The sequence below is a fragment of the Anabas testudineus genome, chromosome 7 (genome assembly GCF_900324465.2).
Source record: "Anabas testudineus chromosome 7, fAnaTes1.2, whole genome shotgun sequence".
NCBI classification, from domain to species: Eukaryota; Metazoa; Chordata; class Actinopteri; order Anabantiformes; family Anabantidae; genus Anabas; species Anabas testudineus.
In genome coordinates, this window is record NC_046616.1 from 1,298,562 (window position 1) to 1,313,223 (window position 14,662).

Genomic DNA, 14,662 nt, shown 5'->3' on the forward strand with positions numbered 1-14,662 from the left:
TGCTGCATCTGTTCTCTTTTCATCCTCATCCTCTCTGAAGTAGAGACGAATCGGCCTCATGGGGAACAGAACCGGCAGCTGACAGACTGATTACACCCAGCAAAAGTTTACAGAGAGAATAACAAGCAGGAAGCAGAAAGAAGTGATGTTGTGCAGATTTAGAATTTTACCAATTCTATCATATCAAGATCACATCTGATTAGTTCTACCAGGACAGTCCGCACTGTGGCCGACTGGATCCGAGCTCATTAAACCTGGACTCAAACCAGGGTCATGTTGTTCCGAGGCAGCTAACAAGTGTAGCTACACACACGATTATGCATTCTTGGACCATTTCAGAGCGAACTCTTCAAACCTTGGTGCTCCCTGCAGTTTAGAGCAAGTTTTCAGATACAGTTTATGCTGCAGATCAATACAGAAGAAGACGAGGAGGAGGAGGAGGGCTGGAAAAAGTGCCTGCAGTTATTTCCACTGTGGCGACTGTTGTTCTCTTCACTGCGGCAGGAAAAGCAAAATATTATTCCTGAAAAGTTCAAGTAACAAACATCCCAGGATAGAAACCAGATGGAGCCAGTCATTTAAGGAAGGGGGGGGTGTTATGAATATAATATAAATGTGTGCAATTTGTGAAGTGAACTAAGATGAACTCACTGCTCTGTACGTGTGGCACCAGGAGGAGCTGCAGTGAAACCACAGCCTGAATGTTTCATCTCACTCGACTTTAATTGTGTGAAATTACATCAGCTCTAAAACCGCTTCGCCGAGCTGACCCCCCCACCCCCCCCACCCCCTTTCCTGTTTTGTTGCTGCAGCTGAAAGAGAAAACGGTAAAAATAAAGATCAGGAAGGATGGAGGGTGGAGGTGATGACGGAGTTGGCTGTTAGTGGAAAAAAATAAATAGCAGGTGAAGTCCTGCAGGAATAATGACTAAACTCACACCACTGTTTTCTTCTGCTTGTTCTTCAGGTTCCAGGTGAACAGGAAGGCGAAGGTGTGGAGAGACTCGTTTCTGGTGGAGAGAGGGTAACTACATCAGCTAGTGCTGCTGGTACTGCTGTAGTGCAGCAGCAGTGATGTAATACACACAGGTACACTCTGTACTGAGGACGTTGTTGCAGGGTTATGGTTAGGGTTAGGGTCGGGGTCGGGGTCAGGGTTAGGGTCGGGGTCAGGGTCAGGGTTAGGGTCGGGGTCAGGGTTAGGGTTAGGGTTAGGGTCGGGGTCAGGGTTAGGGTTAGGGACACCTTCCTGACACTTGATGTTGGTTTTTCCTTCAATTTGTCACTGAACAAATATCAGTTACAATAAAACTATATTACATTCACTGGTCATAGGAACTGCAGAGTTCAGAGACAGGAAGTTCTAAGGCACAGATCTGGGAAGTCCTGCTCGTGAAGGCCACTTTGCTTTGGAAACCTTCAGTGCAACAGAAATCTTTGTAGGCTTCCTGCAGATCAGTTTTCTTGTTGGGGACAAATGAAGACAAGTAAGTGTTTACACTCCAAAAGAGATGTGGCCAAATGTTGGTGGCGTCCACTCACAGTGGATTATTAATACCAAGTGTCAACAGAGTCACGGTGTCACTGAACCTCGAGTGGCCCCAGCTGGAAAAAGGGAAGAAACATCTTCACTACTGGTACTACCACTAAATGAAGTAAAAGACTAAAAATAAATAATTCTAAAGACATAACTCAGGTAAAGAGATGTGGACATTCACTACTTACCAAGTAGTAACTTGTTACCTATGTTATTATGTTTGTTATTTAACTAACAGACATTAATTTTATTCTAAAAACCTGACAATAAAACTTAATAACTGCAGCAACACTGTCTCGTGTTAAACGTTTGGAAAACTTTTCCTGCTCGCTTTAATTCAGAGAAAGACAAACTACCGTGATCTTCTTTAATTAGGAAGAGGCTGGTATCAGAAACAGCTTGTGTGGTCTGTCAACAGGAAGCTGCTGCACCAGCGTGTTGAGGGGAAGGAGGTGTCACAGGAGGAGAACTTCCTGCCCAAACACCAACGAGTAAAAGACCTGTGTCAGAGAGCCGAGTACCAGACGCCGTGTCAGCAGACAGGACAGGTACAGAACCACCGGAGTGGTTTCTCTAATTACTTTACTCCCAAACCCGACACTCGCCCTGATCCGGGTCCTCTCAGTTCTGCTGCTTTACTTTAGGATCTGTCTCTTTACACTTGATCCTACTGCTCAGTTTTTACTTCTCGTTCTGTTGTTTAACCACAGATTCTGTAACTTTATCCTCAGTCTCAGTGCTTCACTCCTGAACCTCTGACTGGAATCTGGATTTTAACTTTACTCCTGATAATATCTAGTTACTTTATTCACCATCCAGTTACTTTACTCACCATCCAGTTACTTTACTCACCATCCAGTTCCTTTATTCACCATCCAGTTACTTTACTCACCGTCCAGTTACTTTATTCACCGTCCAGTTACTTTATTCACCGTCCAGTTACTTTACTCACCGTCCAGTTACTTTATTCACCGTCCAGTTACTTTATTCACCATCCAGTTACTTTACTCACCGTCCAGTTACTTTATTCACCGTCCAGTTACTTTATTCACCATCCAGTTACTTTACTCACCGTCCAGTTACTTTACTCACCGTCCAGTTACTTTACTCACCGTCCAGTTACTTTACTCACCGTCCAGTTACTTTATTCACCGTCCAGTTACTTTATTCACCGTCCAGTTCCTTTACTCACCATCCAGTTACTTTACTCACCGTCCAGTTACTTTATTCACCGTCCAGTTACTTTATTCACCATCCAGTTACTTTACTCACCGTCCAGTTACTTTACTCACCGTCCAGTTACTTTATTCACCGTCCAGTTACTTTATTCACCGTCCAGTTACTTTACTCACCGTCCAGTTACTTTATTCACCGTCCAGTTACTTTATTCACCGTCCAGTTCCTTTATTCACCATCCAGTTACTTTATTCCCCGTCCAGTTACTTTACTCACCGTCCAGTTCCTTTATTCACCGTCCAGTTACTTTACTCCCCGTCCAGTTACTTTACTCACCGTCCAGTTACTTTACTCACCGTCCAGTTCCTTTACTCCCCGTCCAGTTACTTTATTCACCGTCCAGTTCCTTTATTCACCGTCCAGTTCCTTTACTCACCGTCCAGTTACTTTATTCACCGTCCAGTTACTTTATTCACCGTCCAGTTACTTTACTCACCGTCCAGTTACTTTACTCACCGTCCAGTTACTTTATTCCCCGTCCAGTTACTTTATTCACCGTCCAGTTCCTTTACTCCCCGTCCAGTTACTTTATTCACCGTCCAGTTCCTTTATTCACCGTCCAGTTCCTTTACTCACTATCCAGTTACTTTACTCACCGTCCAGTTACTTTATTCACCGTCCAGTTCCTTTACTCACCGTCCAGTTACTTTACTCACCGTCCAGTTACTTTATTCACCGTCCAGTTCCTTTAGTCACCGTCCAGTTACTTTATTCACCGTCCAGTTACTTTACTCACCGTCCAGTTACTTTATTCACCGTCCAGTTACTTTATTCACCGTCCAGTTACTTTACTCACCGTCCAGTTACTTTATTCACCGTCCAGTTACTTTACTCACCGTCCAGTTACTTTATTCACCGTCCAGTTACTTTACTCACCGTCCAGTTACTTTACTCACCGTCCAGTTACTTTATTCACCGTCCAGTTACTTTACTCACCGTCCAGTTCCTTTATTCACCGTCCAGTTCCTTTATTCACCGTCCAGTTACTTTATTCACCGTCCAGTTCCTTTATTCACCGTCCAGTTACTTTATTCACCGTCCAGTTACTTTACTCACCGTCCAGTTACTTTATTCACCGTCCAGTTACTTTATTCACCGTCCAGTTACTTTACTCACCGTCCAGTTACTTTACTCACCGTCCAGTTACTTTATTCACCGTCCAGTTACTTTATTCACCGTCCAGTTACTTTATTCACCGTCCAGTTACTTTACTCACCGTCCAGTTACTTTACTCACCGTCCAGTTACTTTACTCACCGTCCAGTTCCTTTATTCACCGTCCAGTTACTTTATTCACCGTCCAGTTACTTTATTCACCGTCCAGTTACTTTACTCACCGTCCAGTTACTTTACTCACCGTCCAGTTACTTTACTCACCGTCCAGTTCCTTTATTCACCGTCCAGTTCCTTTATTCACCGTCCAGTTACTTTATTCACCGTCCAGTTACTTTACTCACCGTCCAGTTCCTTTATTCACCGTCCAGTTACTTTATTCACCGTCCAGTTACTTTATTCACCGTCCAGTTCCTTTATTCACCGTCCAGTTACTTTACTCACCGTCCAGTTACTTTATTCACCGTCCAGTTACTTTACTCACCGTCCAGTTACTTTATTCCCCGTCCAGTTACTTTATTCACCGTCCAGTTCCTTTATTCCCCGTCCAGTTCCTTACTCACCGTCAGTTATTCACCGTCCAGTTCCTTTACTCACCGTCCAGTTACTTTACTCACCGTCCAGTTACTTTACTCACCGTCCAGTTACTTTATTCCCCGTCCAGTTACTTTATTCACCGTCCAGTTCCTTTATTCCCCGTCCAGTTACTTTACTCACCGTCCAGTTACTTTATTCCCCGTCCAGTTACTTTACTCACCGTCCAGTTACTTTATTCCCCGTCCAGTTACTTTACTCACCATCTCTCATCCTGATCCTGTATTTTACCCCTCAAATTAAAACTCTTTTTAGTTGCTTGAAATTTCATTACTTCACTGTTTTACTCTTCATCGTACTGAAGTAAATTACTTTACTCTTGATTCTATCTAAATCCATTTCCTGGTCCTCCTGCGGCTTCATTTATAAACTGTGTGTAGAATCCATCTGATAAAACACACACACAGAAACACAGAAAAGGTGTCTGGGATTCCTAAAAGTGTGCGCACACTAATCTATAGAATAAATTCAATTAAAATTCATATAAGGAACCTGCAGGGGAACTCAGTGAGGTTCTCAACAAACAAACAGGGCTCCGTCTTCACATGTCATGGAGGATTTAAAAGTCGAATTTAACCAAGCAAATGTTACAGCTCGGATTAACTTGTATGTTTTATATAGTAATCTGCACATGTTTTATGTCCTGTAGCAGTTATAACGAGGTCCCCGATCATTTTACTTCATGACAAATCCCCGTAACTTTATCAGTGTTTTTACTCTTCATCTCATAACCGTACTTGTAATTTTGATATTGATTGACTGTATTACTTTACTTATGAGCCGATTACTGCTCATTATTCACACTTGACAGTAAAAACATGACGACTCGGAGTGTTTTCACGTCTAAATGATAAAAAGCAGCAGAGATTTTCCTCCTGTTCGTTCTTAATAAAGAGCTTTTATCCTGGAATAAACGGGGAAAATGAGATGGTGGCTACTGATTTAATAAACACACCAAGACTTGAAAGAAGCAGCAGTGAGAGTGGAACAGTAAGAGACTCTTGTCAGAGAGATGAAAACCAGATGTCTTCTCACCACAGCAGACAGATACAATAACAGCAGTAATGAAAGAACAGAGCACAATGGACTGAACGCTGCAGAATCAGAGACAACAGACGTGAAGCGAATCAAGATGCAGCAGCACAGAAACTTTCTCCAACACATTCACAGAGTGTGTGTGTGTGTGTGTGTGTGTGTGTGTGTGTGTGTGTGTGTGTGTGTGTGTGTGTGTGTGTGTGTGTGTGTGTGTGTGTGTGTGTGTGTTCATGCTTGTTTGAGGTTAATTACACTTGTCGAAAAATCCCCTTAGCCAGTTGATTAGTCTCTTAGCAACAGTGTCTGGCTGCTGATAAACAGCCTGTAGAAAACTCTGTGTGTGTGTAATTAACAATTCAGGCATTTGTCACTCTTTAATAACTTCAAGTGACTGACTACAGGAGCGGAAATTCATTCAGCTCCTGCTCATAAACAGCCGCAGCCCAAGGTCGTCAGAGGATGTGAACAACTGATGGTCGATGCTACTTAACGTTCTTCCTTTTGGCTGGTGTAGGACTCGTGTCTCTTTCTGCACGACGAGAAGAAGAAACGTTGACAAGAAGTTGACTTCCGTTCTTAATCCACTGCTGTGATCTGTGTAGGAGCAGACGGACAGAGACAGAACTCCTTCTCGCAGTCAAAGTGTCAGAATCTCTTTTAGACTTTTGCAACCTCTTTGTGTTAGTTTCAGTATTAGTCAGACTTATTTTTAATACAATAACTTTTCACTTCACGCTGCTGGTTTCCTGTCTGCAGTCTTAAGTTCTGCACATGTGCAGCTGATTCTAAACCTGGTTACACAGAGAAATCTACGTTCTCTGAGAGAAATGTGCCTCTAATCCCCAACCCTCAAACCAGAGTTCAAGTTTACAGCTCAATGCAGGAAAAAGGTTTATACTGTAACTGTGCTGCTGAAGTGCACATAAACACTTTGGCAGCTTTAAATATGAATTACTGAAATCTGAAAATCTTTTAGTGCAAAACATTACTCTACACTTACTCTGCTGGGATGCTCGTATCACAGTTCACCACCACAACATCCTCTGAATGGAACGAGATTTAAGCATCTTTGATTTTGCTGAGATTTATTATCATGTAGATTTTTGCTTTGGGGGATTAGTTCTCTCAGCAGAATCTTCTCTGCTTGTCACATTGTTTGGGAGCTTGAGAGACTTCTTCTACTGAAAACTGTTCATGTTAAGTCTTACTTACCTTTGTTCACTTTCAGGTTCAAAGTCTGTTTTTTCTTATGTATCTGTGTGTGTGTGTGTGTGTGTGTGTGTGTGTGTGTGTGTGTGTAGAAGTGGCAGTGTGTGGAAGACGCCACAGGAAAACTACGTCTCTTCAAATGTAAGAATGAAGCAGGAGGAGCGGTGAAGAACTTCCAGAGGGACGTGTCAGGTCGTCAGCATCCGATCAGCATCAAGTCCCAGCTGTACGATCCCAACACCGACGCCTGTGACTGCGACCTCAGCGACCTCCAGACTCTGAACCTGCGCCCCTCCATGATGAGGCCATTCAACAAGAAATCCTTCTTCAAGAAGAGTGAGTGGTCAGGATTTCTAATGGATTTGAATCGTTAGGGTCCACGTTTGTGGATTTAGTCTTCAAGGAGCTTGTACCTTAGTATGAGTAGAAATCCAGTTGCAGTTTGAATAATATGTAAATGTACCCTTAGACTTTTCTGCACACGATATTTTCTAAAAGATATTTGGAAGCTGTTGTCTTTGTTGTACTATGCTGTACAAATGACAACGTAACTTCACTGAGAGTTACTCAAACCTCTAAGATCATCAAGATTTGTCCAAACAGGAACAGACTCGGTTCTAAACGGAACTCGTGTTTCAAACCGATTTCCTGCAGGAGTCTCCTGATGTGATGCTGAACTCTAGTGTCTCAGCTCAGAACTGCGACACCTACGAATTAAAGTTGATATTTTGGATTCTTCCTCGATAAGAATCTGTAACACCGTCGTCACCGTCTTTACTTCAGGTGGAAAGACTGAGTTAACAATAAAACAATCATTTATAATAAGCACAAAGTCTACGATAAGACAGAAAACAAAACAACCAGGAAAAGATGGAACGCGGATCCCATGAGTGGATCTTCACCTGTCTGTTCCGATGCATCATTTAAAAAAGTCTTTCTGTTGTTCAGAGTTCAACAGCCTGAAGAGTTTCTCCAGAAACCGCTACAGCCGCTCCATATCCCTGGTGAACGGTTACCACGGTAACCACAGCCAGGTGAGCAGACCCGACGAGTCCGAGGACGAGTTCAGCGGGATGGGAGGGGTTCCCAACACGGTGGCCCCGTCCAACTCCATCAAAGTCACACACAGGTGAGTTTGTGCATTAGAACAGGATCTGCACAAGGAAACAGAACTCACAGACTCACATGAGCCCAGAGTCATCAGTCTGTGACGTGATCGTTCCAACAGCACGTGATTACATTCCTACTGTTTTCCAGCAGATGTTCTATCCTGTCCAACGCCACCGTGAAGTGTGATACAGGAGTGTATCAGTCTCTGCAGGCCTGGAAGGACCACAAGCTGCACATCGACCACGAGGTGACACAGAGTCCTCGACTCGACCGACTCGGTCTCTGTCTCACTGTCTCACTCGTCTGTCTCTCTTCTCCTCAGATTGAGACGCTACAGACGAAGATAAAGAACCTGAGGGAGGTCAGAGGTCACCTGAAGAAGGCTCGTCCCTTCGAGTGTGACTGTAATAAGCACCTGTGAGTGAAGAAGCAGTAGCAGCGTGTGTGATAGTTAAAACCAGAGTCCAGCCCGGTGTTACACCTGCTGTTATGTGTGTTTTTTAGATATAAGTCCAAGCTGAAGAACAAACTGAGGTACAGAGGAGGCAGCCTGCACCCCTTCAGGTGAGGCCGAGCCTGTGGACCACCTGTAGTCCAAATAATATGAATACCATACTGCTACACGTGTACAGTTACTACTGTCTCTCATTCAGTGTCACTGATTAGATTAGATAGATTTACGTTGTGGTTATAGGGTGTGGGAGGTATTATTCCTTATTAAAGGTGTAGCTCATAGTAAAATGTGACCTTTTGTTTTTATTGGGTTCCACACCAGAGAGAACTTATACACATTTTAGTGCTGACGAGTTTTTGCTATTAGCATTTTCATCTATTTTACAGTTGTATAAAATTATAGGACGATAGAGAGTGAGGACAGATCAGTCTGAGGAATATATAGTGTCCTCACAAAGATACCTGTACAAATGTGTGTGTGTACAGGAAGGGCGGGGCTCGAGACAAGAAGGCGTGGCTTCTGAAGGAGCAGAAGAGGAGGAAGAAGATGAGGAAGATGATCAAGAGGATCAAGAACAACGACACGTGCTCGATGCCCGGCCTCACCTGCTTCACACACGACAACCAGCACTGGCACACTGCGCCCTACTGGACATGTACGACGCACACACAGATACACACAATACTCACAAATACTAATACTTACAACACATTTAATTAGCTGCTGTACTGTCTGATATCTAACTGTGTGTGTGTGTGTGTGTGTGTGTGTGTGTGTGTGTGTGTGTGTGTGCTGCAGTGGGTTCGTTCTGCGCCTGCACCAGCGCCAACAACAACACATACTGGTGCATGAGGACCATCAACGAGACCCACAACTTCCTGTTCTGTGAGTTCGCCACAGGCTTCCTGGAGTACTTCGACCTCAACACAGACCCATACCAGGTACACACACACACACACACACACAGAACTGTGATCTTAACAAATAGCAGGTCGAGGTGAGTGTGTGATTATGTTCAGTGTTATTAATGCTTTTGTATTTGTCTCTTAATTACATGAAAACTTGTTTAATGGGTGATGATCAGCTGATCAGGTACAAATCGATGATATCAGTGATCAATAATCCAACACTGACAGTATCAGAGAGAGAACGATGTTATAGTGGAGTTTCACTGCACACTGTCTCCTCAGCGACTGTGACCAGTGTTTATTAGAAACACGTCCAGTATCGACACTGATCCGTTCGATTGTTAATGTCGTCTATGTGATGTGAACCTTCTTCTGTAGATCTGTCACTGACGTCACTCCCTCTTTTCTCTCTGTGTCTCTGCAGTTGATAAACGCCGTCAGCTCTTTAGATCGGATGGTTCTCAATCAGCTTCATGTTCAGCTGATGGAGCTCAGAGGCTGCAAAGGACACAAGCAGTGTAATCCTCGCACACGCTCAGTGGAGCTGGGTATGATGCACGCACCGACACTTCACAGGCATTTGTGCTTTAACAGTCAGACTGTGTTGCTAAATTCCAGTGTAGTTTTAGTGAGTGTGGATTTGTTTCTCCACCTCCACGTGTGACTGAAGCTTATTTTAGCCTTTAAACATCCTGCACAGTGAACAAACTGTAAACTACTGTATATCAGTTTCTTATTACATTACAAGTAATAATAAAAGTCACCTTGGCTTTTCTAGATTTTATATTTTTGCATTAATTTGATTCACAAACAAGAATTAATGCGAAGAAATTTGCTTAATAAATTAAATTTAATTAAATAAGATACAAGAAAACGTGAATGTGAAGTCCAGGAATACCTGCAATGCAGGAGGGGCCGCGGACCACCAGTTGAAAGCCCTGAGTTAGAGTTCACGTCCAGTCACATCCGACCTGTGGATGAGGCCGGTCCTGTTCCAAAATCAGAAAACACAAACACACAATCATAAAATTCATCAGTACCATGTTAGCGGTGCATTCAGGTTCCCTGCTTTAACTCGTAAATAAGTGGCCTCTGCTCACTAACCAAGCTCACTGTGTTTTCAGCAGGAGGGCGGCAACATGGCAGCTTCGATGACTACAGGTACACACACACGCACACACACGCACACACACGCACACACACACACACACTCACTCACGTGTTTTGTTTTCCTGCTCTGGGTGCTGCATGATTTCCTGAATGAGCTGAGGGCTGCTGGTGATGGAGCGCAGAGCGACTGAGAGCGTGTGTTTGTGTGTAACACAGTGTGTATTTGTTGCATCAGGGTGTTTGAGAGGAGGAAATGGCCGAAAGTCAAGAAACCTTCATCATCTCGAACCCTGTGAGTCTTGCTCCTCGTCCTCCTCTCTGTAGATGATCCAGCCTGCACGCTGCTTCCTGCTTTAACTCTGCACCTGTGATGTTTCTAACACCCGTTGAATCATGAACCTTCTTCACTCAGTTATGTTCAAGTTATTTATCCTCAAACGTGAAACTCTGCTTTTATTTGTTAATATCAGCAAATAAAACTAATGAAACCTGAGCCAGAAGCCACAATTTGTCTGTTTTATCCTATTTGATCTATTACATTTCATCTCTTCATGAATTCGTCTCTACAGCACAGGTTTTGGAGTTCTCCTTGTCCATTAGTCCATCTCTTAAATTACAGTTCAGCTTTTATGTGTTGTTATGTATTCAGTTGTTAACTATTCATCCTCAGTCTCTCATGCAGTAAACTTCACATTTACTTCATCTTCTTCCCAACATCTCAACATGTTTCCTGTTTTCAGACATTACAGTTTATTTAAGTTTAATCTCGTCTTTGCCACACGACATGTTTATGTTTAGGAATGAATCCATTTAAGGTTTGATTGATTGTGTGTCTGTTTGTCCAGAGGTCCGATCTGGGACGGCTGGAAAGGCTAAGAATCCTGATCGGTTGGAGCAGGCTCAGGTCCCGTCCACAGCAGCCTGAAGGAGCAGGACGTGGTCGTTGGAGCAATAGCATCACTCGACAACCACGCCCCCATCTCACCGGTCAGCCAATCAGCTTCTGCCATCCCTGTGACATCGCTAGGCCCTCACACCCTGCTGCTCAGGGAGATGCTGAGACAAAACACTCAACACACGTCTTCATCAGCTGCTCCTCCTCCTCAGCTCCTCTCTTTTGAGAAACAGCAGGAGGGGAGAGGAGGAGGGTGATGATGATGATGATAATGATGATGAAGAGGAGGAGGAGACAGAGAGGTAGACACGAAAACTGTGATTGTTGTTACTGAATAAACTCCACAACAGTAACACATGAGCAGATCATATCGGTCTCTTCTACCCCGAGTGTAAATCTGATGTTCATCATCTTTACCCAGTATTCATTTCTTTAAAGTAAGATTTGTCGTCATGCTTCTTAACAGCGAGTAGTTTTTCAAGTTTGTCTCCATATTCAAAGACTAAAACGATTGATTCTGTTCTAGGGCTGAAACACACACAAACAGACAAAACACAAGTAAAGAATGAACTGTTTTTATTATAGGTGTGTTTGCAGAAATGCTGCAAAATGACACACAGAGAGTTAGAATCAAATCCTACATGTCGTTAATTCTCCATCCAACGATTCGCTGAAGCCGGAAGTCTATTTCATCAGTGGGCATCATTTTTTAGTTTACATCTGTTTGGGAGTGTTTTGTTCTGTTGCAGTGTGATACGCTCAGGCCCGTCGTGTAAACCTGTCTCCTCCTCCTCCTCCTCCTCCTCCTCCGGTGACCTCCCAGTGGCCATGTTTGTTTTCCATGTTCATATTTAGTCTTTTTAACCGTCTGTAAAGACATCAAAGGAGCTGTTCTCCCTGTTTATGCTGTCACTGATGGAAACAGACGCCATGACATCACTGCTGATGTAAATGTGATGTCATCCCTTTCTTTTTTATTCCACTAACTAACTTGAGTTTTGGTTACCGCGGTGACCAGTGGTTTTCCTGACGACAGAGCTACAGTCGTACTAACCTGGTGACTGACTACAGTACCCATGATGCAACTCTGTAGCCCCGAAGAAAACGACAAAAACGACATGGAAGAGGACAAATAGGAAAAAGGAAACAAAAGGTGAAAACTGGGAGCCTGAAGTCTTCGAATGTCTCACGGGCCAATAAAAAGAGGACGGTCCCGTTCCATCCATCCATAGCTCGTTTTGTGACTGAAACAAAATTCCGAGTTCCTGTTTTACATCATCACACATATTGTTTTTTAGATAATATTAACCATCAGCATCTCCGACCAATCACCTTTTGTTGAACGTTGCTGTCAGATTTTCAGCCCTGGTCCATTTTTCCTGTCGCCCAAAATCAAACCACTGGTCAGAAAAGTCCAGAGTCCTAAACTACAACATAAAACGTATAAAATGTAAAATATAACTGTAGAAAAATACGACTACATTCTCACAAAAGGTGAAAAACAAAAGACTTATTGTGGCACAGATCTTTTTTTTGTCGTATTTTATCCGATGTTGACTTTAAACTTTGATGATGCAACATTCATCTTTTAAAAAATCTATATATTAACAAAAAATCAATTTCTATCAGTGTTAAACATCCCTCAGACGCTCTTACACTGTTGTTGTTACACCATTTTTTTTTTTTTTTTGGTGTCACCTTTTATGAGTTCCTACATCTCCCATAATGCCTTTCAGCAGAGAAGGTGTGTCCACCGCGTTCATCATGTGACGTGTTAAATGAGAAACGTTTGGTGCTTTGCTGTTGTTGCTTCTCCTCTGTACCATCAGAACACGCTCCTGAGTTTATTGGTGCAAATTTCTCAACAATTAGAAGTAAAAACGTAGAAAGATGTTCCTGCAGCGTCTCATGTAATTTATCCTCTTTTAATTCAGTTTCATATTTGAATACTGTAGACATGATAAATATCCATAATCAGACTCAGTCAGCACGAATCCATCATCCAGTGTGAAGTGGACTTAACCAGAACTGAGTTGTCGTAAACAATTTAAAGGTTAATCCCTGTTTTTAATATCAATGTGATTTTACTGACTTCATATTAATAAAATAGAATGAAGGGACACACATTGTCCTCACCAACTAAAACCTGAAGTATCTCTTTGTGTGAAAACCAAACAGTAGCTGAGTAACGTCGAAGCCACATTTAGTGTTGTATGTAGTAATACGAGGAAACCAGGTCTGAAGTCCTTGTCCAACAAGTCCTGTAGGAGCATTTTGTGATCCGCTGTCAAAGACGTACTTCAGGTTTAGTTATTCGCTAAGTTGAGACAGTCTGTGAGTTATTTTAAGCTATCAAACATCAAATGCTGTCGTATGTTTGTGAGGACAATCTCATTCTGGGTTGTTGGTCTGTCTTTTTGTTCCAGTTTTAAAACCAGCGCCCTACAAAGACAGAATCCATCTGGTTTTGATCTATGAGAGGAGACGTGAGTCCCCTCAGAGCATGTTGTCGGTCCACGGGCAGAGGAAACCCACTGTAACAGCTCCATGACGCACATTGTTTAATTCTAACAGTGTAGAAGTGTGTGAGGCTGGTTTCTCAGCCGACCCGTCTGCTGTCTGTAGAGTTTTAATCCCAAATGTATTTGCTCTGCGGTGCTATTTGCTGTCTAACAACTATCTAGGAAAAACCTCCTGGTTGTGTTTGAATGTATTTGTAAATGTTTCGGTGTGTTTTCTAAAGAGGGCAAACTAGAATCAGACACACACACACACACACACACACACACGTACACTGAAGGACAAACTGCTGAGCACTTTGATTGGAGGACAGAGGGATGAATGGACCAATGGAGGGTTCAGGGTGAGACGTGATGACACATGATGTGATACTGATCTAACACACCTGTACAGTCGCCCACTGACCTGTGGATACAGTGATTGGTTTTAGTTTGTGAATAAAGTGTTGAATGCCACAATGGGCTTTTTCCTTCAAGGTGTATTTTTGTGGATTTCAGAGAGTTTTTTTATAGAAATTTGAAAAACTTTCATATGTAATTATTGTTTACAGTGCTGATAGGTTGTGGACATTTTGTTTTTGTTTCCATGTTCTCACATCAATCATCAACTAAATCCCAAAAGTAGATGAAGGGAGATGAAACTAAACAAGACAAAAACATTACTGTGCACCTTTATTATTTGTGGGAACCTCTGGGGTGATCAATCCTTTAAGGGGAAATCAGAATCAGGTGTGAGTCTGGGAGGTCCGGCCGTATGTAAATATGAGAAATCTGGTTCTTCACTGTCAGTCTGATCCTGAATTAAAGTCCTGATCTTACAGAGAGTTTTTGGAAGGACATGAAACAGGAAACCCGCCGACAGTCATGACTGTGAAGCTGATGTTAAGAAAGGACTAAATGTATTAGAAACACTACAGATGAGGATATAGACTGATGTGTTTAT

The 14,662-nt window shown here is 42.8% G+C and overlaps 1 protein-coding gene across 8 annotated transcripts in view; it reads left to right on the plus strand.

Annotated features, from left to right (window-relative positions):
• The window catches only part of sulf2b (sulfatase 2b), a 60,186-nt gene extending 46,011 nt beyond the window's left edge, over nucleotides 1–14,175 (plus strand). For 3 of the 8 annotated variants that reach the window (XM_026368300.1, XM_026368301.1, XM_026368302.1), the window contains 13 exons: nucleotides 968–1,024; nucleotides 1,956–2,085; nucleotides 6,816–7,059; nucleotides 7,672–7,852; nucleotides 7,981–8,080; nucleotides 8,156–8,250; nucleotides 8,338–8,397; nucleotides 8,773–8,942; nucleotides 9,086–9,228; nucleotides 9,620–9,743; nucleotides 10,320–10,356; nucleotides 10,541–10,597; nucleotides 11,151–14,175. In XM_026368300.1, coding sequence (XP_026224085.1) covers nucleotides 968–1,024; nucleotides 1,956–2,085; nucleotides 6,816–7,059; nucleotides 7,672–7,852; nucleotides 7,981–8,080; nucleotides 8,156–8,250; nucleotides 8,338–8,397; nucleotides 8,773–8,942; nucleotides 9,086–9,228; nucleotides 9,620–9,743; nucleotides 10,320–10,356; nucleotides 10,541–10,597; nucleotides 11,151–11,181 — 1,429 coding nt within the window. In that variant the 3' untranslated portion in view covers nucleotides 11,182–14,175. The remainder of the gene's footprint in view (nucleotides 1–967; nucleotides 1,025–1,955; nucleotides 2,086–6,815; nucleotides 7,060–7,671; nucleotides 7,853–7,980; nucleotides 8,081–8,155; nucleotides 8,251–8,337; nucleotides 8,398–8,772; nucleotides 8,943–9,085; nucleotides 9,229–9,619; nucleotides 9,744–10,319; nucleotides 10,357–10,540; nucleotides 10,598–11,150) is intronic. The other 5 variants (XM_026368305.1, XM_026368304.1, XM_026368306.1 and 2 more) reach the window with 5 other exon arrangements.
• Nucleotides 14,176–14,662: the final 487 nt, after the last annotated feature.